At 35.0% G+C, this 23951-nt stretch overlaps 3 protein-coding genes and 1 pseudogene across 3 annotated transcripts; 2 read left to right on the forward strand and 2 right to left on the reverse strand.

Annotated features, from left to right (window-relative positions):
- The first annotated feature begins 62 nt into the window (after positions 1 to 62).
- Positions 63 to 1820, forward strand: LOC111214425 (annotated as a pseudogene).
- Positions 1821 to 7567: 5747 nt separating this feature from the next.
- Positions 7568 to 12690, forward strand: LOC111199203 (serine carboxypeptidase-like 15). Its single transcript, XM_022688685.2, has 14 exons — positions 7568 to 10240; positions 10320 to 10465; positions 10550 to 10626; positions 10725 to 10847; positions 10930 to 11032; positions 11126 to 11163; positions 11245 to 11346; positions 11437 to 11523; positions 11600 to 11668; positions 11762 to 11833; positions 11909 to 12027; positions 12121 to 12234; positions 12318 to 12363; positions 12461 to 12690. Exons 1-14 carry the CDS (start codon positions 10110 to 10112, stop codon positions 12539 to 12541), a joined length of 1308 nt encoding a protein of 435 aa, XP_022544406.1. The 5' UTR covers positions 7568 to 10109; the 3' UTR covers positions 12542 to 12690.
- Positions 12691 to 14808: 2118 nt separating this feature from the next.
- On the reverse strand, positions 14809 to 16622 carry LOC111199202 (berberine bridge enzyme-like 10). The gene has a single exon (XM_022688684.2). It carries the CDS (start codon positions 16473 to 16475, stop codon positions 14895 to 14897), a length of 1581 nt encoding a protein of 526 aa, XP_022544405.1. The 5' UTR covers positions 16476 to 16622; the 3' UTR covers positions 14809 to 14894.
- Positions 16623 to 17655: 1033 nt separating this feature from the next.
- LOC111199439 (berberine bridge enzyme-like 9) lies at positions 17656 to 21318 on the reverse strand. Its single transcript, XM_048736595.1, has one exon. The coding sequence runs from the start codon at positions 19442 to 19444 to the stop codon at positions 17849 to 17851; it is 1596 nt and encodes a 531-aa protein (XP_048592552.1). The 5' UTR covers positions 19445 to 21318; the 3' UTR covers positions 17656 to 17848.
- Positions 21319 to 23951: the final 2633 nt, after the last annotated feature.

Here is a 23951-nt window from a genome sequence, read left to right on the forward strand (position 1 = left end):
TAGTGTAAATATGTTTTGTCATCAGGCTCATAACACTCAAAACCTCAAAAACTCAAAACAAAATGGGTTCTTGGATACTAAAGTTGCTGCTGCCAATAATTCTGCTTGTGTTGATTAAACATGCTGATGCAAGCTCTATCATCAAATATCTTCCAGGCTTTGAAGGCCCTCTTCCTTTTGAGCTCGAAACTGGGTGCTCTTCTATGTCATTCATCTTGTTCTCCATATCAGTTCCATTGTAAATGAATCTGTGTTCTGAGTTTTGGAGTTAAATCGTTTCAGGTACATAGGTGTTGGTGAGGCAGAGAAAGATCAAATGTTCTAAAATTTTAGTTTGGATAACCATCTAAAATTTTGATATTATTGTTGCTGAGTATTTGTGCAGTGGCTAGACAAGCATCCTGAGTATTTCTCCAATCCGTTCTATGTTGCCGGAAACTCTTATTCCGGTAAGGTGATTCCAGCCATTGTTCAAGAAATCTCAAATGGTAAGTTTTTTTAATTCCCATCTCAATCCCTTTTCTTTGACTACCCTTTCTTGATTCAGTTATTTAACCAATTTATCACAGGAAATGGTATATGTTGCAAACCTCAAATATATCTCCAGGTTTCATCAGTATTTGCTTGCTCTTTACGTTATTTCAAGAATTAAGAATTTTAAAGAGTTGATTTCTCTCTCTACGTTTTCCAACAACAGGGTTATCTGCTCGGAAACCCGACAACAAATGTTGATCATGATCGTAATAGTCGCATTCCACTTGCTCATGGAATGGCACTCATCTCTAATGAACTCTATGAGGTACCAATTACAAAACCTAGGAACCCTTTTGTCTCTTGTCACCACAATGAAGTTGTTTTAATGAAAATTTCAGAACTCCTTTGTTGTAGTCAATGAAGAAAAGCTGTAGAGGAAATTATTTGAACACAGATCCTCAAAACACAGAATGTTTGAAACTCGTTGAAGACTTCAACAGGGTAAACACACCACAAAGTAGGCTTCACTGATAAATCACCAACTTATAATTGTGTGGTTTATTTACAGTCTGTTTCTAAAATATATGAAGAACTCATCCTAGAATCAAATTGTGACGCAACGTCTCCTGACTGCTATGTAAGCTTCTTGTTATCTTTTGATCCAGTGGGTAGCCACTTAAGAACCTACTATATATTGAAGAGTATTGAACAAGGCTATTTTCTTTGGTCAGACGTATAGGTATACGCTATCCGAATACTGTGCTAATAAGGAGAGCGTAAGTAGAGCACTTCGTGTGAAGGTAATATAATATGACAACTTGTTTGGTATCATATTCATTGGTTAAATCTGATAATCAAAATCCATGATTGCAGGGGACTACAGCGAGATGGGAGCGATGTAACTATAATGTCCAGTGTAATAAAAACATTAAAAGCAGCATACCACACATTGAAGGCTATCGATCTCTCATCTTCGGGTACACTAAATATTTTACAGCTTCTTCACAACTTTCTTCATTAATTAATTGTTTGATATTTTTTTCTGGACAGTGGTGATCATGATATGACAAACCCTTTCGTTGGAACTCGAGACTAGATAAGGTCACTAAACTTTTCCATTACTGAAAAATGGAGGCCATGGATGGTACATGATAAAGTCGCTGGGTAGATTATACCGTTTATTGTTTTGATGGTTACTTTTAAATCAGTTTGTATTAACCTGATCAACCTTTTTATATGCAGATACACCAAAACTTATGCTAATAAGATGACATTTGCCACTATGAAAGTAATTATTTGATCCCCAAGTTTTTCATTAACGTAATGCAAAGGTTTTCTACATCAGATTTCATAATAGGTTAATTTGTGTTTGGTTGATATAGGGAGGTGGGCACACACTTGAGTACAAACCAGTGGAGAGTTCAATCTTGTTCGAGAGGTGGATAAGTGGCCAACCTCTTTAAACACAGAAACCTTAATTTTGGAGTTATCTGATTAACGTTGAAGCCGAAAGTGTTTGGTATCTTGATTCATAGACATATTTTGTTATTATTGTGTGTTAGACTAATGTTTTTTTACTTATTGTGAAATTCTTAACGGAAATTCGAATCTGGAAGTCTCAGTTACAAATATCGCCTTTATCTGCTTCGCTTTTCTCCTAGGTTTGCAGGGTACAAACAAGAACTGAATCAAACGTATACATCTGTATAATATGGTTTCTGTAACGCCCGGACCGCCCACGGCTAATGGACCTCCCACGCCCATTCTCTCGATCCGTGGGTCCAATTCTATGGGGTGGGCGGTGCATTAATTTTTCGGAGGCTCACTAGTCATCTTTAGTTTTCCTGCAATCACCACCTGACATTTTTCATGTTTTGGCTTCATTCGCACAAATATCGTTTTCCACTTCCCAATAGGTCACTCATCTTTCTACTACTCCAACTCAAGCAAGTTTAACTCTGGATTTCCAAACGAATGTGTGACCAAAAAAGTAAGTGCACTTTGGTGACACATGTAGCAAAATCACTTTTCTTAAGTCTTTCACATATACTATAAATAATTAGAAAAAAAAAAGAAACTTAAGACTGCAAAACACAATTGAGACAAATATTCGTTTAGTGAGTGTCATTCAATCATGCATTTAAATCTAAACACGATCAGCTATTATTTTAATGATGATTCTAAATTATGTTTTAAAATCTATTATTATTGGATATAATATTTATAAACTTATTTAAAATATGGTGTCATTCAATAAATTATTTAAATTTAGTTTTTTTAATCTATTTTTATTCAACTTGAAAAGAATTTTTTTTTGTATTTTAAATTAATTTCAAATCATCTGTTTTGGAATCTCATGAATATTTGAAATCAAAATTCAAGGCATGCTACATAGATTTTAAAATTCATCAACTTACAATATCTTGAAATAAAATTTGATAGATTGCAAAAGAATGATAACTGATTTTAATAATTGATTAAATAACACATCCTTTAGGATCTGGATATTGATTATCTGAATACTCATTCACAATTATTTATACCTATATATATATATATACTAGTCTGAAAATTTCATATTACTTTTCTCTTTATGAAAAAATCATTATATTATTAAAATATAATTTTTCTAATCCTAAAAGATATGTTGTACCGCATGCCTATTTGACCCTAACACTACCGAGGCATCGATCTTGATCACAAGTATTTTTCATTGCACAAAGATTAAGTCAATTTTAGAATCAACAAACTCAACCTTGATGAAAAATCTCCCTACGGGCTCTTTATGCCATTTATCTTCGGAGAACCTCATCTGCTCCTAGAATCAGTCAACATGGAGAAAGTCCAAATAGTGCTTGAATTTCTCCATTGTAATGGGCTTAGACAAAATGCCAGCTACATTTTTTGACGTAAACCCTTTCTCCCATAAGACTTCTCAAAAATATTTTAACTCCTTTATTTTGTGAAACTTTATAGCTATGTTCTTTATCTTTATGTGATAAACTTGATTCTAGCCAAGCACAACACACTTTGGCGATTATAGTGTAGCGGAACACTTCCTTGATCAACTCCCAACTCAGATACAAATCCTTGTACCCAAACCGTTTCCTTAGATGCTTCTCCGAGGGCCATATACTCAACTTATGTGGTTGACATGGGCTACAATAGATTGTTTCACCGATTTGCAGCATATAAGTTCTCATGCAAGAGTGAAGACATACCATGTAGTTGACTTTTGGTTATCAGATCTCCCAACCATAATCTGAATCCACGAACCTCACAACTAAACCACACTCTTGACCTCCAAACATAAGCCCATAGTCTTTTATTCCTTGTAGATATCTTAGAATCCACTTGATAGTACTTTGACCAGGATTTGATATAACTTGCATACTTGACTAACTACTTGTGCTAGATCTGATTTAGTACACACCGTTGCGTACATCAAGCATCCAACTGTGCTAGCATAAGGAACTTGTGCTATATCTCTGATCTCTTCAACAGACTTAGGACACTGCTCTACTGAAAGTATGAAGTGTTTCACCAAAGGCATGAAAACCAGTTTTGTCTTTACCATGTCAAAACGTACTAAGACCTTTTCAGTGTAAACCTTTGAAAAAGTTATCATCTCTTAGATTTTATATCGATGTGAATCTTCATTCCAAGAATATTCTTTGCAACTCCAAAATAATTCATCTCAAATTCATCTCCAAATAACCTTTTCAATCAATTATAATCTTCAATATTTTTTGTAGCAATGGACATATCATCAACGTATAACAATAGGAATATGAGAGAATGGCTGTCAAGGAACTTTACATATACACATCAATCATACTCTCACCTTTAAAAGCCAATCTTCAAAATATATAATTCAAAAATGTTTGTACCACTGCCTAGGAGCCTACTTCAAATTGTAGAGTGACTTTTTCAGTTTACACACAAAATGCTTTTTTTCCCAGCTTAACATAACTTTCAGGTTTCTCCACATATATTTCTTCCTCCAAGTCTACCTGAAGAAAAAAGATATGTTTATATCCTTTTTCTCCAAGTGTAAATCCCAGTTAGTTAACAAACCTAGTACAACTAGTATGAGAATGTGCCTTACTACATGCAAAATAATCTCGTCATAGTCTATACCTCTTTTTTGTGAGTACCTTTTTGCTACCATTCTCGACTTGAAATATACTAATTCGTTCTCAAACATCCTTGTTTTCTTCTTGAAAATCCACTTACAACATATTGCTCTCTTTCCATTCGGTAATTCCAAGATCCCACGTCTGATTCTTTTTCGGACTTACTGACTCTAACGTCATAAAACCAATTAATTCCTCCTCCTGATAGATGGAAGAATCACTCGTCTTGGCCATCAGAGCATAATTGACCATGTCTTCACAACCGAACCTAATAGGAAGCCTTATTGCACATTTTGGTTTTTTAGCAGTCATACTATCCTCTGTTCCACGCTCCTCTTTATATCCTTGTTCTGCATGCTCATTACCAATTGTATCTAAAATATCTCCACCAGACTCTTTCTAAGTTATTTCAGTATTCGTGTCAATCTCAGTAATCACATGCACTTGGTATTATCTTGCATGTTGCACCTTATACTGTCCCTCAAAGACCTTCCTCGACCAAAACCCCTTTTCAACCTCATGATCCCACAACTTATAACCTTTTACACGTTTCCCTAAACCTAGAAAGATGCACTTCTTGGATTTTAAATCCATATTTGACCTTTCGCACCTAAAACCATCATGTAACTTGGACATCCAAATATCCTAAAGTTTGATAGATCAAATATCTATTTCAGTCCAAACCTTTTCTGTGAATTTTTCTTTTAGGAAACACCTTCGCGATCTATTGATGAAGTAGACAGTCATGTTAACCACTTCTGACCATAAATGTTTAGGTAACCATGCATTCAATTTCAAACATGTTGCCTTCTCCGCAATCGAACGGTTCATCCTTTAACCAACACTGTTTTGATAAGGTGTTTACACACTGTGAAGTGCCTCTAAATGCCATGTTCCTCACAAAACTTCTGAAACCCTCCATTAGTATACTCAATGTCATTATCCAATCTCAAGTACGTCACCATTCTCTCCATTTCTTGAAGTTTGTGAATACTTCAGATTTCTACCTTAAGAAGTATGCCCAAACCTTTTTGGAGAAGTCATCAATGAATAAAACAAAGTATCTTGATCCTCCCAATGATTGTTCTGGAGTTTGCTCGCACACATCGTAATGGATTTAATTTAAGAGATATTTTGTCATGTGTTGCCTCGTCTTAAAAGATATTTCAAATAGTTTTCCCATAACACATAATTTGTAAAAATATATCTTGCAACTCTTCAACCTGTCCAGAAGATCCCATCTTAGGAGTTATTTTAAATCATTTTTCGCCAGTATGGCCCATACGCATATGCCATAGAGTTGTGCACTCGGACTCAGAAACTGCAGTTGCGGCTCCACCTACAACCATGTTCTCTATCAGCTGATACACGTTTCCCGCAGTCATACGTCTTTCATCACCAATATAGCTAATTTGAATACCTTTAATCAGAGCATAATCATCATAACTAAATTTGAAGATGTTTCCATGAAGGATTCTTAGCGATATTAGATTCTTCTTCGTGACTTGAATATGTTTGACATCAGTCAGTGTCCTGATTGAGTCGTCATACATATAAAACCTGACTTGTCCAATGTCCACGATATTACATACTTTGATGTCTGCTAACCAAAAAGAATATGTGTGTCCAGCCTTATACATCTTAGAACACTACTTGTTAGGAGTCATGAGGAATAAGACACCGATATCCATTATCCAAGAATATATGTGATCTCATGATGTCACAACAAGCATGTCCGAATCGGCTAATCCTTTTGAGTCACCATTCTTTAGAACCACGTTCGCAAAACTCAAACCTTTTTTCAAATTATGTTCTTTCTCCGGAAAATCTCTTCTATAGTGGCCAACTTTGCCACATTTATAGCAGACTAAAATTTTTTTCCCAGATTTTTACTTTAATCCTTTCGTTTTATAACTATCCCACAGTTTTTCCATATGCCTTTTGTCTATCTTGGCCGACATATAATATGTCACCTTAAGAGTTGTCCTTCATCCCAATATTATGTTGTCTCTCATGGTGAGAAAGCAACACTGCAGTAACTATCTCCAACTTTGTAGTCACTTTATCAATTGTTAGAGTCCTCAACAACGTCGCATATTGAGTAGGCAAATGATACATCAAAATCATGGCTTGATCTTCATCCTGAATCTTCATATCCACATGCACCATCCCTGATAATTTAATTAAAATAGTTTACATGTGCAACAATATCTCAACTCTAAGATATTTCAAACCGAACAACCTCTGATTGAGGTATAGTTTTCTTGATTTTTTCCAATTTATCCCATATCCGTTTGCAAGTTGTGAGATCTATTACTTGATATGTTATGTCGTGTGACAAACATGGTCAAATCACTGAGACATCTTTATCATTCATCTCATCCCAGTCATCCCAAAATTCATTTTTCCATCAAAACACAGAACATTGAATAAATGCAGAATTGTCATTTTTAGGATTTTGTAACCTAAAGCTCTTGTACCATTTTTTTTAATGAAGAAATGTGAATTAACTTCGAAGAAAACAAAGTAAATTAATAATGCAAAACATGACTGAAGCAAATATATGTTTAGAGTTTGTATATTAATTTTGTGAATACTTATTTACAATCTATCATATTCTTGTTTATATTAGCCTTAAAATTCGATATTATTTTTTCCTTTACGAAAGCATCTTTATCTTACTTAAATGTACCTAATTTAAAAAAAATAGACATACCTATATCTCGTTGAATCAGTTTTTAAGCAGCCACATTGCGTCTTTCAGCACATAGTAAACAAGACCTTTCGACTCAATTGATCTTGATTACGAGTCTTTCTTTTCTTGCACAAAAATGAGTGCATTACAACATAGGACACTTTTTTCTCTTTTTAACGCTATAAGACACTTCTTGCTGGTCAGACACTTTATTGATGTGCTGGATTTTTTCTGGACATTAATGCCCCTCGCTGGTGGATCTGAGAAATTGAGAGAGAACGTGTCGTTAAGTGGGTATTAAACTTAGTTACGTATGTTGTTGGTAAGAGGGACAAATTTCAGCCGTTGGATGTAAATCAATCCGACGGTTTGGGGCTTATTCCTGGTTTGTTTTCAAAAATGATAGGTGTCGACAATAAATGCAGGGTTTCTCTTCTGTGTGGAGACTGAAACGAGCCGCCGCTGAGAAGAAGAAAGGTAATTGCTTGAGATTTACGAAAAGAAGATTGTATGTAATATTTGCAGTTTGGAAACAGACGAAGGAGAGCATGTTGAAGAGGAGGTTGACGAGCTAGATGTCAGGCCTAGATGTGGACGTAGATGGAATAAGTGTGTGGACATGGATGGAAAAGTGTGAACGATAAAAATGTGAACATATATATAAAAAGAAAATGAATCAATGACAAAAAGATGTATATCTGAAACGTGAAATTTTTAGTCATCGGTAAAAGAATTTATTTCAGCTTCTTGCAAAAAAGATTTAATTGGCCAATAGATAAAAGAATTACAATGGATCTGCTTGTTGCCGTAATCACCGTAGATAGCTCAGATGGCTTTACGCCTTTCTGGTGTCATAAGAAAAGTTCCAGTAACAAAACCACTACAACTCAGAAAATGAACATACAATTCAACGTTACACCAAAGCTAGAGAAGAGAAACCAAAGATCCTAACCAAGATAAAAAGTTTTAGCATATTCAGCACACACTTGAACGCCTCGATCATAAGCTTCAACTAACAAACTCAAACTCCCAGGACGAACAATATCTTGGGGTTTCTTTACATCAAGTTTAGGAGAAGTAGTCGTAAGCTGTGGACATGGACACAATTATTGTATATAAAATGTGGACATGGACACAATTAATGTATATAAAAATGTGGACAAGGATTAATAAAAATCCCTCAGCTTTGAGCAGAGTTACACAAACATAATCCCTCAGCTTTAACTTCAATTAAAATTATAGAAAACAAATTGATGAATGGAAGAACCAACCTCTTGGATATGATAGAGAACAGAGTCTTCGAGGAACATCTTCAACAGCTTTTACTGGACGGAGAGTGGCTTGAGGAGCTTCGGATCGAAAGGCGACAGAGACGACGGCTTGATTCTGACAGTTATGATCCTGATACCGGTTGAAGTGTTTGTGGTGGGTTTGGTTGCTCAGTAATCTTTGCTTTCTTCTTTGACTTCAATTTCGTCATGGTTCATTACGGATGATGAAGAAGGGCGACGAAAAACAAAGGAAATTGGAGAAAGATGATGAAGGGCAGGGCCTCTGGATTATCCGGTGTTCTCCAAGAATTGATGAAAAAGATATAAAGGTGTTTCGCGAGATTAGGGATAGGAGTTCAGGAAATGGAGAAAGTATATCTGAGACTCATAAGTGGAAGAGATAATATACGTAGTTTTTCAAATTCAAAAATTGATTTATGAAATTGCAATTTAAAAATTATTATTTTATCAATAAGAGAGTTGAGTGGGATTGATTCGTCAGAGAAGAGATAGATAAAGGGAGTGTAGTTGAAGGGCATGCAAGACATTGCACATAGATAAAGTGTGTCTCCAGCCACAAGTGTCTTAATGTGATATTGGAAAGACATAATGTGTGTTAGAGTGTAAAAAAATTTAAACCACTACTTTTAGAATAGTTTTCATTATATTTGTTCTATACTGTCTTTTTCTTTTCTTTTTTTTCCTTAAAATAACTTGTCTTTTTCTTCTTGGATTTTAGTATAAGAATATGTAATGTGTTACATGTAATATATAACGAGTAGATGAAGTCAATTCAATAACATATAATTTCAAGTAAGGTTAAAATATGACATCTTGTAGGTTTAAAACTTTAAACTAAGACTAGTGGGTCTTCTCAAATTATATAAAAGAATGTACCCTTTATTTCTAACTATTAGAAGTAACATGTTCATTTAAAACTCACATCGAGATGCTTAACCTTCCCAATAATATTATTTTATCTAGGGAGAACTTGAAGATTTAAATCTGAGATATAATCCGTTTAGAGAAAGACTAACCTGTCAACGCTTCCAGTTGTTAGTACAATGATGTTATCGTCCGAAACTCAACACAATGTTACTCAAGTTGCAGTTTTTTCATTTGTGTTGATTCATACTGCCAAACTAGTTTTACCAAAAACAAAAAGAAACCGGTTGGAAAGGTGGGGCCGTGGCGCTGGGTTCTTACTTCATAGACAATGCAAAATAGTTGGGACTTCAATTTATCTTGGAGCAGCTGCAACGCAATTTACATGCGACAATGTCCCTTTCACGTGCATTCTCACGTGCCCAACATTTCGTTCGTTGAAAGAGAAAAAACCTAAACCCCTGACCTACATGGTCAGAGACTAACCTGAAATGAGTTGGTTTAGATATGGCAGCGACCAATTTATATGGTTAAACCGATAAAGCTTCCATCTTCTTTTTCTTTTCTTTTTTTTTTGGGGTGGGGGGTCAACGCCTTTGTTTTTAAGTATAAAGATGTTTTGTCATAACACTAAACACTCAAACAAAAATGGAGTTTTGGATACTGAAGTTGCTGCTGCCACAATTTCTGCTTGTGCTCATTCAACATGCTGATGCAAGCTCTATCATCAAATATCTTCCTGGCTTTGAAGGCCCTCTTCCTTTCCAGCTTGAAACTGGGTTTTGTTCCTCTTCATTCATCCTATTCTCCATATTAATGAATCTGTGTTCTGAGTTTTGGAGTTAAAAATAATTTCAGGTACATTGGTGTTGGTGAGGTAGAGGAAGATCAAATGTTCTATTACTTCATCAAATCTGAGAGGAACCCTGAAGAAGACCCTCTTCTTGTCTGGTTAACTGGAGGACCTGGCTGCTCTTCTTTCTCTGGCCTTGTTTATGAGAATGGTAATTAAATCTTCTGAAACTCATTCTTATTTGTTTCTGAAAAGATTTTCATTGACTTGTTTGAACTGGAAACATCGATATCAGGGCCTCTTGCTTTCAAAGTTGAGGCCTACGATGGAAGTATCCCCACTTTGGTCTCTACTACATATTCATGGACTAAGGTAACTACTAGGATGTTCATATCTGGGTTATATATTATGTAAGGTTTCTGTTTTATTCAGAATAGATCTTCAAGTTTAGAATGATTGCTTCTTTTAAGGTGGCGAATATAATTTACCTGGACCAGCCTGTTGGGACTGGCTTCTCCTACTCAAGAAATCCCCTTGCTGATATACCAAGTGACACAGGATCAGCTAAGCGGGTCGATGAGTTTCTTCGTAAGGTAAAGGGGAAACTCAAACTGTCCTTTTACTGCAACTATCTTATGCTTTAGAATTTTGGAGATTTGAGTTATTGTTGTGTAGTGGCTAGACAAGCATCCTGAATATTTCTCAAATCCTTTCTATGTCACCGGGAACTCTTATTCCGGTAAGGTAATTCCGGCCATTGTTCAAGAAATCTCAAATGGTAAGTATTTTTTTCTTTCAGGTCAATCCCTTTGCAAACCTTTTTTCTTTGACTATCCTTTCTTGATTCAGCTATTTTACCAATATATCACAGGAAATTATATATGCTGCAAACCTCAAATAAATCTTCAGGTTTCATCAGTGTTTGCTTGTTTCTTACATTATTTCAATATACCTTATCAAACATTAAGATTTTTTCCTTTCTAACAATAGGGGTATGTGCTCGGAAACCCGGTAACAAATTTTGATATTGATAATAACACTCGCATTCCATTTGCTCACGGAATGGCACTCATCTCTGATGAACTCTATGAGGTACCCGTTACAAAGTCTAGGATGAATCTGTTTGTCTCTTTTCACCCTGATGAAGTGGTTGATGACCATTTCAAAACTCTTACGTTCTAGTCAATGAAGAAAAGATGTGGAGGAAATTATTTTAACGTCGATCCTCAAAACACAGAATGCTTGGAACTCGTTAAAGACTACAAAAAGGTATGCACACATTCAGGAATTTAACTGAGATATAATTGTAAATCACTGACTCAGAATTTTTGTGGATTATTTATAGTCTGTTTCTAGAATATATGAAGAACTTATCCTACAATCAAACTGTGACAAAACATCTCCTGATTGCTATGTAAGCTTCTTGGCATTGTTGTATCAAATGGCTAGCCACTTAACAAACTACTAAAGAAGAGTACTGAACAAGGTATTTTTTATTCTTTTGCAGACTTATTGGTATTCGCTATCTGAATACTGGGCTAATAACGAGAGCGTACGTAGAGCACTTAGAGTGGTGAAGGTAATATACATATGACAACGTCTTTAGTATCATTGATCATTGAGTAAATATGATCACGAGACTCTATGATTGCAGGGGACTACAGGGGAATGGGATCGATGTAACTGGAACGTGCAGTGTAATCAAGACATTAAAAGCAGCATACCATACCATATGAATAACAGTATCAAAGGCTATCGATCTCTCATCCTCAGGTACACAATACATTTTACAAATTATTCACAAGCTTGCTTCAATAGTTAATTGTTTGTAATATTTTACCTGGCATTGGTGCTTCTGTTGAACAGTGGTGATCACGATATGACAATCCCTTTTGTTGGAACTCAAGACTGGATAAGGTCTCTAAACTTTTCCATTGTTGAGAAATGGAGGCCATGGATGGTAAATGATCAAGTCGCAGGGTATACACCATTTACATTTTCTTTGTTTTCTTGGTTTCTTTTAATTAATTTTGAATAAAGCTGACCAACCTTTTGATTTGCAGATATACCAAGACTTATGCTAATAAGATGACATTTGCCACTGTAAAAGTAACTTTTTGTCCCAAATTTTCATTGGACATAAATGCAAAGCTTTTATTTTTTATATCAAAATTATTGATTGGTTAATGTGTTTTGGCTTATATAGGGAGGTGGGCACACACTAGAGTATAAACCAGTGGAGAGCTCAATCTTGTTCGAGAGGTGGATAAGTGGCCAACCTCTTTAAATATAGAAACTTTAATCTTGTTATCTCATTAATGTTGAAGCCGAAAGTGTTTGGTTTCTGGATTCATAGAGAGACATGTTTTGTTATTATTGTGTTTTGACTAATTATTTTCCTTATTTTGGACCGTTTAATCAATTTGCTTTCAACAAGATTGTTTAGTATCCAAGGTTAGATACATAACGTTTGGAAAACCTGATGATGACAACATGTGCCGTAGGGATGGTAATCAAGGACCTGGACCGCGGGCCTGGCCCGTAAAGGCTTGCTGCGGGGCGGGATTGGGTCTCCATTTAGTAAGCCCGCAAAATTGCGGACCTCGCGGGACGGGTTCAAAGCGGGACGAGTCAAAAGCGGGACGGGTCAAAAGCGGGACGGATCGAAAGTGGGATGGGCTTAACCCGCGGGATTTTGAAGACCCGCAACCCTAAGTCCCCATTTCTGCTTTCGCCTAAAACATTGAGAGAGAGAGAGAGAGAGAAAACGATTCTTGTGACTTTTCTCCCATAAAATATAAGGAGTTCCGGCGATGATGCATGATTCGAGCTCCGGTGATGATGATTCGAGCTCCGGCGATGACGACTCCAGCTCCAGCGATGACGATTCGAGCTCTGGTGTTGCTCTTTTTATTACACACAACTATGAATTGCTTTATTACAATGTGATATTTCTTGTTTAAGTTGATTGCTTTTGTTTTCAATATTGTGAAGTGGTGTTTTTCTTAAATTAAATTTGGTTACAGTGGTGTTGTTTAGGAGAAAAGTTAGTTGTATAACACGTCACTTGTATAATTTGGTAAAGTGATTCACGATTTTCTTTGCAATACAAATAATTAAAAAGAGAGATGGTTTGATGAAGACATAAAACACTTGAGCCAACTTATTACGAAGATAACAATTCAATCAGATTCAAACTCAACAAAAGCTTATGCTGATAACAAAATAAGGCTTTTAACTCAAGAGCGCAAGCACAAACGAAGCTTTGTGGCATTGATTTTGATAAGTCTTTAGTGAAGGTAAATGAGCTCTCTTCAACTCTCTTACACAACTCTTATACTTGAGCATTCATGAAAAAAACTGTAGTCCGCGCGGGACAGGTTCGCTGTAACCCGCTCGACGACTAACCCGCTGCGGTACGGAACGGAACGGGATGGGTAAACCTGTTTGACATCTCTAATGTGCCGGACATACATCTATAAAAAAAAATATTACATCATCCATGAATGTTTCATGAAGAAACATTAAAAATGAACGGTAGTTAAGAGTCGTACGTAGAAATACATTGGTTTATTTTCTGTCTTATTTTCATATATGTTTGCTTAATATATGTGTCATCTCCGTTGAAAAATTTCATTTAACCTTTGTTAATATTTGTTACATATAGATATACTGGACCAAATTTTGACCAAATTTCTTTTAAATTAATAATATAACAAAAAGTATGTCTTATGAAAGAGTTTGGAGGTTAATAGTTGTGGTAAACTATGCGTGATATATACCTGTTGAATCCTAACACCAATAATCAAGCTTAAGGGTCTAATTAATCAATAAGTAAATGTTTAGGAGTCAAAAGTTTTTTCTATTAAAATGTTTAAGCTATTTGTCGAAGAGAAAATACAAAAGACTATGAACTCGACGTCAGTGACTTTTTTTTTCTCACTAGTTCTAAATTGTGTGTTGTCCTTTTCTTTCTTCATTGACTTCGAATGGTGACCATTGTTCCCCTCCCTCCCCTCACCCCCTCCCCCGCGCAGTTAACACTAACAAAAATCTCTACATATATTATATATTTATACATTTTTATAATTGTTAGAACTGCACCGCAGTTAAACCGCTTGTCCCGCACCGCTCAAACCGCAATCACCATTCGGAGCCATTGAGCCAGCCTGCGTGCAAGTCTTGCTTATCCCGCGTTGTCCGTTAATACAGAGACAACCGTAATGTCATAGTCAATAAATGTATACATCTTTCATGCATGTCAGTGAATTACACTTTATGTAAGACAATATACAGAAATTCTGCTTAATTGACAAAAAAAGAACAACTTGACATATTTAGACGCTTGAGTTATATTAGAAACAGTTTAAACTTAAATTACAATTGGTTAAAAACTAGCCTTAATCCATTAATCGCATAAACTATTTGGATGTGCATGCTCGAGTAGTCAAGTGTTGAACAAAATTACTAACTCACGTAAAACAAACAAATACCCTTGAAGGGAGCATTATTTTTAATAGGTATATATGCTGATTTTGTTCATAACAATATATATTGGTCGTCATGTTTCTTGCTTTATTTGCTTGGAAAAAAAAACTTAAATACATGTCACAAATCCCACAACACTCATGTCGCACTTATTACCTTCGAACCGGTATACCTTGTTCGTTCTTCCAGAAGTTTTCAGCATCGATCAAGGTTTTAATATCAACCAACCTCTCGAAATTGTCTTTGAAATATTTAACCCCGTACACTTTACCTTCCTCGTACGTGGAATTCACACTCGACCCTATGTCAAGATCTCGGTAGTTAAAAAACGCTTCCCTCGGATTTTTAGACACGTACGGGCTCATGAATTCATACATCTCTCTGGCACGTGCCAACTGATTCTTCTCCACGTCCTCTCCAGCTTCCGACCAGCTTACGAGATACTCGATCTTGTACAAATTGCCTGCTCTATGTGGGAACGGTGTCCTCGAACTCGGTATCTCACCCATTCTTCCTCCATACGGATTGAAAAACATTCTGACATTCTCAACCTCCACCAACTTTTTGAGTATTAAACCGAGACCGATTCTCGAAATTGGACGTTTCACATAGTCCGATTTTCGTTTATGAAACGCCTTATTCGTCACGGTTCGGTTTAGTAGTACAGAAATCGGTGTACCGGTAGGAAAACCGGCCCAGAACACAACCGATTCGATCCATCTCATCTCAGTACAATCGGTTCTCTTGAGCTTTAATTCAGGGAAATCCCGGTTGATCACGTTGAAAGTCTTATCCGACCCGCCTAGATACATCCCAATGAAAGAGGCCAAAACCATCTTTTCACCAGGCTTTGTACCGTTGACCAAAGTCAACGTAAGCCTCACGAACAAGTTTCGGTCTGTACTATGAGCAAAACTCTGCCACTTCATAATAAGATCAACCGCTCCTTCTGCGACGGTTCTTCCGACGTTAAAGACCGTAACTTTCTCCGGCACGGGAACAAGCCGGATCTTGTAGCCTAGCACAACGCCAAAACTGGCCGCTCCACCTCCTCTTATCGCCCAGAAACGGTCTTCTCCCATTGAAACACGGTCGGTGAATATGTTCCCGTTGGAGTCAACAATCCCAGAGCCGACAACGTTGTCTACGGACAATCCGTACTTTCTCATCATCGTCCCGTATCCTCCTCCGCTAAAATGTCCACCAACGCCTAACGTTGTACATAAACCCGCCGGGAATCCAAGAACGTTGCTCTTTTCAGCGATACGGTAGTAAAGCTCTCCCGTCGTAACGCCGGCATCGACCCAAGCCGTCCCGTCGGTGAGATTCACGTCGACGGTTCTGAAACTAAACATGTCGAGGACGAAGAATGGGACGGTTGACGTGTAGGAGAGTCCTTCGAAGTCGTGGCCACCGCTTCGGATCCTAACCTGAAGCGAGAGTTCGCGGGCGCATCCTAGCGCCGCCTGAATGTGTGTCCACGTGGCGGCTGCGACTATGGCGAGTGGTTTTGGGGTTGTGGGTTTGTCGAAACGGAGGTTAGGTATGCGGCTGCGGAGTACGGTGGTGAAGGAGGAGTTTGTTGGGATGTAGGCTACGGCAGAGTTCGGACTCGCTGGATCCGTCGGCTGTCGTTCCAGACATCGGAGGAAAGCCACCGGATCGGTCACGGGTTGTGAAGTGGCAACTGAGTTTAAGATCAGTAGCAGAGTTATAACTAGTAACTTTTCCATGTTTTGTGTTGTTTGGGAGTTTCGATTATAAGCTTGAGAGCTTGTGTGCGTATTTATATAGAGGAGATTTAAAGTTCAAATTTTCTCTAATAATATATAGTACTTTATACATTTCTTTTTCAAGTTTTCTTTGCTTAACAGCTAAAGTTTGTTCCCCCGCTTAAATCTCATAGTTGACCAATCATATTTGACTTAGACTTTTACATATTGTATTGTATTTTATGAGCACTCTTGTACACGATAGCGGATAAGTAACATGTCATTATCTAAATATATGATTTTTGAATATCTGGTTTCATACGAAAGGTTATGATGATTTAATATATATGTAACTTATGCGAGATGCAGACATGCAGTACAGATCAATAATTTCTGTAAGTTAGGACTTAGGACCAGTTAAAAAAAAAACATTTTTGATCAGATCCGTGTATCGTGCAAGTCTTGTTTTATCACATTCCGCGTTATCCGTTAAGACAGAGAGAAGCTTTGAATATCCTTTTCAATAAATGTATGCATCTTGCATACATGTGAATCTGTGATTATCTGAATGTGGAGGATCGTCAAACAAAAATAGTGGTCCGAATAAAAGAAAATTAGACGATCCGTGCTACCAAATGATTGTGAGAATTCAACAGTTGACATGTTAATTTTCTTTTATATAGTTTGATTTATAGGTTGGCAGATTAGTGGAAGAAATGATAGTCAACTTGTTCGAGCACTTCAACTCCTTTTTGTGAACTTCAAAACTTGTATTTTAAAAGTTACTTAACAAAAACGGGGTAAAAGTTGTATGATGTTGATTCTGAGCATTGTACCTCGTTGGTAAGATAAAAACGTTACCATATTTAGTGATACTTTTTTTTTGACAAAATATTTACTGATACTGCATATCTACTATCATTTTCTTCTATTGAAAATATAATAGCTTGTCGTGAGGCAAACTGTCATGAAATCAAGAGAATAGACAAGTTCAAGTCTGAACCTGTTACCATATATTACTTGATCTTTTCTATTATCACTCATTTGTGATTCTTATTTTAAGAAACGTCGTTCAAAACAAAACAAAAATATTAAGAAACAGAATGCATGATCCTATTAAGTGATATGTAGTTTTGACAACTTTAACGCATTTCTAAACAAATTAAATACATTTCTAATTCGAAATTAAATGTACAGAAAAATATTACATTCTTTATCTTCTAAAACGTACATGTCTTAACTTTTTAAAACAAGAACTTCTCAATATTTTAGGTCTGAGTAATAAAACTAGAGAGCTCAAACCATTAGGTTGTTGACTTTGTTTTTACTATTAAAATATAAATTTTGGTAGCACTTCTCAATAGCGGAAGCAGGAATGTGTCTCTAGGTAATTTCTAGTGACTAGAGAGCACAGGAATGCTCTGCTCGTACCGGAAAAAGTTATCGGGATCAACTCTGCTCTTGACCTTAACCAATCTGTCGAAATTGTTCTTAAAATACTTCACCCCATAAACTTTACCTTCCTCGTACGTCGAGTTCAAGCTCGTTCCAATGTCAACGTCCCTATAGTTCAAAAACGCCTCTCGTGGATTCTCTGACACGTAAGGGCTCATTGCCTCGAACACTCTTTCCGTCTGGCTCAAGCATTCGTTAGCCACTGCTTCCCCTTGCACGAACCAGTTCGCTGCGTACTGAATCTTGAACATGTTCCCTGCTCGGTGCGGGAACGCTGTTTCCGTCGATGGAATCTCACTCATCCTCCCTCCGTACGGGTTCCAAGCCATTGTCACGTTCTCGTTCTCTAACAGAACCTTGAATATCGCATCCAAACCGGTTCTTGATATCGGTTTTTGGACGTAATCGGATTTTCTCTTGAGGTAGATTTGCTTTTGCGGAATCCGGTTTAGAATAACCGATGTTGGTGCTGTACCGGGTGGGATACTTAGCCAGAACAGAACCGATTCGATCCATTTAATTTCTAGACACTCTGATTTGTTCAGACCAAGCTCCGGGAAATCCGTGTTCATGATTTCTAGAAGCTTAGCCGAATCTCCAAGGAACATTCCCATGAAAGAAGCCTTTACAGTTTTGTTGCTTGTGCTTAAAGTTAACCTTATGAACAGATTGTTGTCGGTCTTGTCTGCGATCTCTTGCCATTTCAATACAAGTTCCGTGGTGTTCACGCCTCCTCTGTTTCCGACAGTTTCCACGTTAAAGACTGTGACCTTCCCTGGAACCGGAACTAGCTTGATCTTCCATGCTAAGACAACACAGAAACTAGCGGCTCCACCGCCACGTAAGGCCCAGAAAAGATCTTCCCCCATCGAGCTACGGTCCAAGACTCTTCCCTTAGCATCAACGATCTTTGCGTCTATAATGTTATCGATCGATAAACCGTACTTTCTCATCATGTTGCCGTAACCGCCACCGCTAAAATGTCCACCAGCGCCTAAACCGGGGCATATTCCGGCAGGAAATCCACGGAGATCGTTGCTTTTGTTGGCAACTCCGTAGTAGATCTCTCCGAGTGTAGCACCGGATTGGATCCACGCGGTGTCGAGTTTAGGATCAAACTCGATAGAACGAAGGTTGAACATGTCTAGGACGACGAACTCGACTGTTGATAAATACGACATCCCATCATAGTCGTGGCCTCCACTTCGGACACGGAGCTGGAGGCTGAGTCTTTTGGCGCAGGTGATCGTGGCCTGGATGTGAGTGACGTCTGCGGCTGCTACGATCGCGACGGGCTTACGTGTCGTGTTGTTGAAGTAACGGAGGTTACGGACGTAGTTGTTGAGGATTGTGAGGAAACTAGGGTCTTGTTGAGTGTATGTGAAGTTTTGTATTGGGAAATTTGGATTTGAGGGTTTAAAATCTGTGGTGCATTGTGAGAAAACGTCTTCGAGTCTTGGTGGTGATGCAAATGATGTTGAGATTGTAAAGAAGAAAATAGTGATGATTAGGGTGTGGATTGTTAGGGATTTCATTCTCTTTGCTTCTCTTTACCACCCTCTTTTGTTGAATATGGTTTCCAAGAGGGGTTTGCACTTCTTATAGATTTATTAATTTGGCAAGGATAGACAATCGGCGATCCTTGTAAATGCGTATCTTACAGATAAGATTGATATCCTTGTAAATTATTCAATTACACAACGTGGAGATTCAGTGTTTATAATATGGTGATTTATTTCCTAAACGTCTTACATTATAAGTTCAACGTAATCCGGTCTATTTTATTGAATGTTAGTTCAAAAAAAAAAATGTTAGTTGTATATAATTAGATTATAGAAACAATATTCTGAAAATATGCCATCATCTTCATCTGTTTCATTCTTCCCTGAAAAGAAAAAAAGGTATGAAACAACAATTTGTAATAGCATAATTAACCACAGAAAAAAGTTCAAAATATTGAAAAATTGTTCTTTATCTAATCTACTAATTTAGGGTCTTACTTTTTATCTACTTACAAATAGTCTAAGTTGGACCATTATCTAATTATTTCTATTTATCCCTAACTTAATTATTATTAAATATACACTAACCTAAAATTAAGAAACTAAAAAACTAATCTATATATTTTTAATAATGACTTTAATTTATATTAACACTACTGTTAAGTAAATAATCAATTATATTTTATTTATTAATATGAAAATAATTATGTATGACTACTAATTCATATATACAAATTGTACTTTAATCCAAATGAAAGAAACAATTTCTTTAAAACCTTCACAAATACATAATAATATAATTCTTATAGATAGAGTATTAAAATCTATATATATATATATAAAATTGTTTGCCTCACTCCTAGGCTATCCAGCTATAAACTCATTTTCTGAGGGACTGACATGTGTCCCGCTGTGTTAAATGCTGCGATTCATTTAATTGGAAATCATATTGGGCTTTGGTTTGTTGTGTATTTATCTAATAATTATGGGCTTAATGTTTTTTTTGTTACAGCCATGAGTAAACATCATGGATACGGCACTCACTCTCAATCTTTAATTAGATTTTATATTAGCAGAATAAAATATTTTTTAAAAATGGTAAAATGCATAAAATTTATATAGTTATAACATACAAAGTAATAGCTAGATTCTAAATTTGATTTGTTGTCTATCCAATTATTTCTTTTAAATATTAGTTATAAGTAAATTATGCTAATAAATGTGAAAATACTGAACCAATTAATAAAAAATTAACTATTTATATATTATTAAAATATACAAATATTTTAATAATAATAAAAAAAATACAAAACTCACGTACAATGTTGAAAAACTATATAAAATAATCAATATTTTGAGTATTAAACGTAACCACAACAACAAAAACTGAAATCTACTTACTATATATAAGAAAAGTTGAGCAAACATTTAAGAAAACGTATAATACCATTTCAATCATGAACATCGTGTCATGCTAATACAAACTTATAATCTCTAATAACACTAATAAAAAAATAAAATATAAAAGAATTTAGTTAAACATATGTGAAGATGATATAAAAATGTGTGTTCATTATAAAAAAAACATAACAAAAACGAAAGATAATAATAAAGTAGTACAATGTCAGACAATGTATTTGAAAAAAAAAAAAAAAAAAACATAAACAAGTTAGCAAAATAAACAACATCCAACGTTAACTAAAATGAATGTAATATCTCTCATCACTTAAAATTTTCTAATAGAGAAATATCATTAGTATACACATCACTTACAAATGCAAATGCAAATCTAAAACACAGACCACAAAATCATACAAAAGAATAAAAACCAAAATCACAAATAAAGTATATCCCGCCCGTAGGGCGGGCCGAACCTTGTTAGATATACATCATAAACTAAATAGTAATAGTTAATAATATTTAATGATATGCTGGAACATTTATTATTGATATTTTTATGAATATAGTTTTACGGGTTATTTCAACAAACATATAAAATATTTATCAAATATAAAACTAATTGAACAAAACATAAAACATATTTTAAGTTAGGCTTGAGCATTCAGGTACTCATTGGGATACATGTTAGGTATTTGAAAATTCAGTTCTAATTTATATCACATCCTAAGTCTCATTCTGGTAAATTTGTAAGTACGGATCGGGTTCGAATATAATACATCGATTTTGGTTCTAATTTCTATCATATCCTAAAATCTATAAATTACCATATATTGTTCCGATTCAGGTTATATAGGTTCAGTTCGGATATACGGAAGTTAAATCCAAAACAAAAGAAATAAAATTATTTATATAAAATTGGATATTTAAGGTACTTATTAAAAATTTAAATACTTATTTTAGATATAATTCCAAAATAAATATAGAACTGAATATTTGAAGTACATATTTATGTTTCAAATATTTATATTTGTGATTAATTTAGATTTTCGGATCGTTTTTTGGATTTTTTGGTTTTTTGGATTGTCCGTTCGGGTTCGGCTAATAACACTTTGTATTCGATATGTGGTCAACTACTCTACAAAACCTATTCTGGGATCTTTTTATATTTCGGACTAGGTACGGATCAAATTTTTTGGTTTCAATTTGATACAAACTTTGGGTTACAGATTTCATGGCAAAACCTACTTTAAATAAAGAGAAAATATGATTATATAAAATTTTTAGGAAAAAGTTATTACACGCTAAAATTATCTAATTACTTATTAAAAAATATTCTTCCGTTTTTATGTTTTTTTCCTTGAATATTTGATCACTTTTGTCAGGGTGCGCTGCATACTCCATATTAACAATGTTATTAAATTATAGATTGTAATTAAATAGGATATACATCTAGCCATAATCAATTACTGTTGCCCGTTTCTGCCAAAAGAAAAAAACAAGGGAAAACTGTTTTTTTAGAGCAAAAAAATGGTAACTATGTCCCTTTAGACTAATCTATATTTTGTGTCATATTTTCCTATAATACCCTTTAATATTTTTGAAAATAAATTTAATAAATAGTTTTACAAACAAAAAAAATTTAGAAAAATAGTAACTTTTGATAATATACCTATATGAACTTAGTGATATTTTTTCCAGTTATAAAAAAGTTAAAATTATAAATTTCATATTATGTTCTAAATAAAGTAGAAATGACATTCTACGAAGCAGAAAACGAAATCCACTTTTTTCATTGAATCTACAATGTTTAGAATACGTGATCTACATAAATAGGAGTATTCTAAAAATATTTAGAATACACATTCTGCACTTAACCTATCGTTCTAAAATCTTTAGAAATCAAAATCTACACATTAATATAAATCTAAAACACGTAGAAACCGACTTCTACAGATTTACTATAAATCTAAAACATGTAGAAATCAAAATCTAAACATTACTATAATTCTAAAAAACTGTAGAAACCGATTTCTACATATTAGTTGTATTCTACGGATAAGAAATCAGTTCCTAAAAATATGGAAACAAAATATTTGGGAATATTCACTTTTATATTTTGAAAAAAAAAAATCGATTTTTTAAAAAAAAACAAAAAAAAACAAAAAAGGAACAAAAAAATAAAAAAAATGAAAAAGGAATAAAAAATTACAATTTTAAGGGCATTACTGCCATTTTGAAAGAAAAAAAAGTCTAATGGGACATAAAGTAGTATAGATTAGTATAAAGGGACATAGTTACCATTTTTTTGCTCTAAAAAAACAATTTTCTCAAAAAACAATTACTATTCCAACTATATAAGACAACATCTGTTAGACTATTCTTTTTTCACAACAATTGATTTTTTATTCCAATTTTTTTTTTATCATTTGAATGGAACAATAAACAAATCGCATTCCAACGAATCTTTGGAGAATGTAATGTATAGAAAAAAAAATGGAATGTAGCTATAAAAAAATTCAAGATTAAAACGGCTCATGAATGAATAAATGTGAGTGGAAGGAAAATCTTTTTTTTCATTCTATAACTTTTCTTATTCCATTCATCTACGTTTCATATTTTTTAAATTTCATTCATTCATGATTCTCCTAAAGTTGATAACCAGCTGGTGACCATGGACTGAAAATGAATAATGCATTCCTTAGTATTCTTTTTTTTTATAATTTACAAGGAATAGTTTTTTTTTTCATTCATTCTCATTACTTTTATTGTAAAGGAATATAGAACAAATTTATTCCTCACTAAAATTGATAAGGAATAATCTTTATTTTCATTCCTATAATTTTATTCCTCTGCATTTTTTTCCCTACTCATTTCTAATATTTTTATAATGGTCACCAGTTAAACTATTTGTAATCAGTATGACCCTAGGAGTCTCATATATGTCATATAGACATAGCCAACAAAGAAGTCTGTTTGATATTAGTATTACTCTCATAGAAAAACATAACTAATCCAGGGAAATCAAACAAAAAACCTCTCTCATTGGTCTCTCTTCTCTCTAAGAGACAACACCAACAAAAGTAAACCCTAGCTCTGGCTGCCGCATCTGGGGCCAGAGGTGCCCCCTTCTCCATATTCT

Source organism: Brassica napus, chromosome A7, assembly GCF_020379485.1.
Source record: "Brassica napus cultivar Da-Ae chromosome A7, Da-Ae, whole genome shotgun sequence".
Lineage (NCBI taxonomy): Eukaryota > Viridiplantae > Streptophyta > Magnoliopsida > Brassicales > Brassicaceae > Brassica > Brassica napus.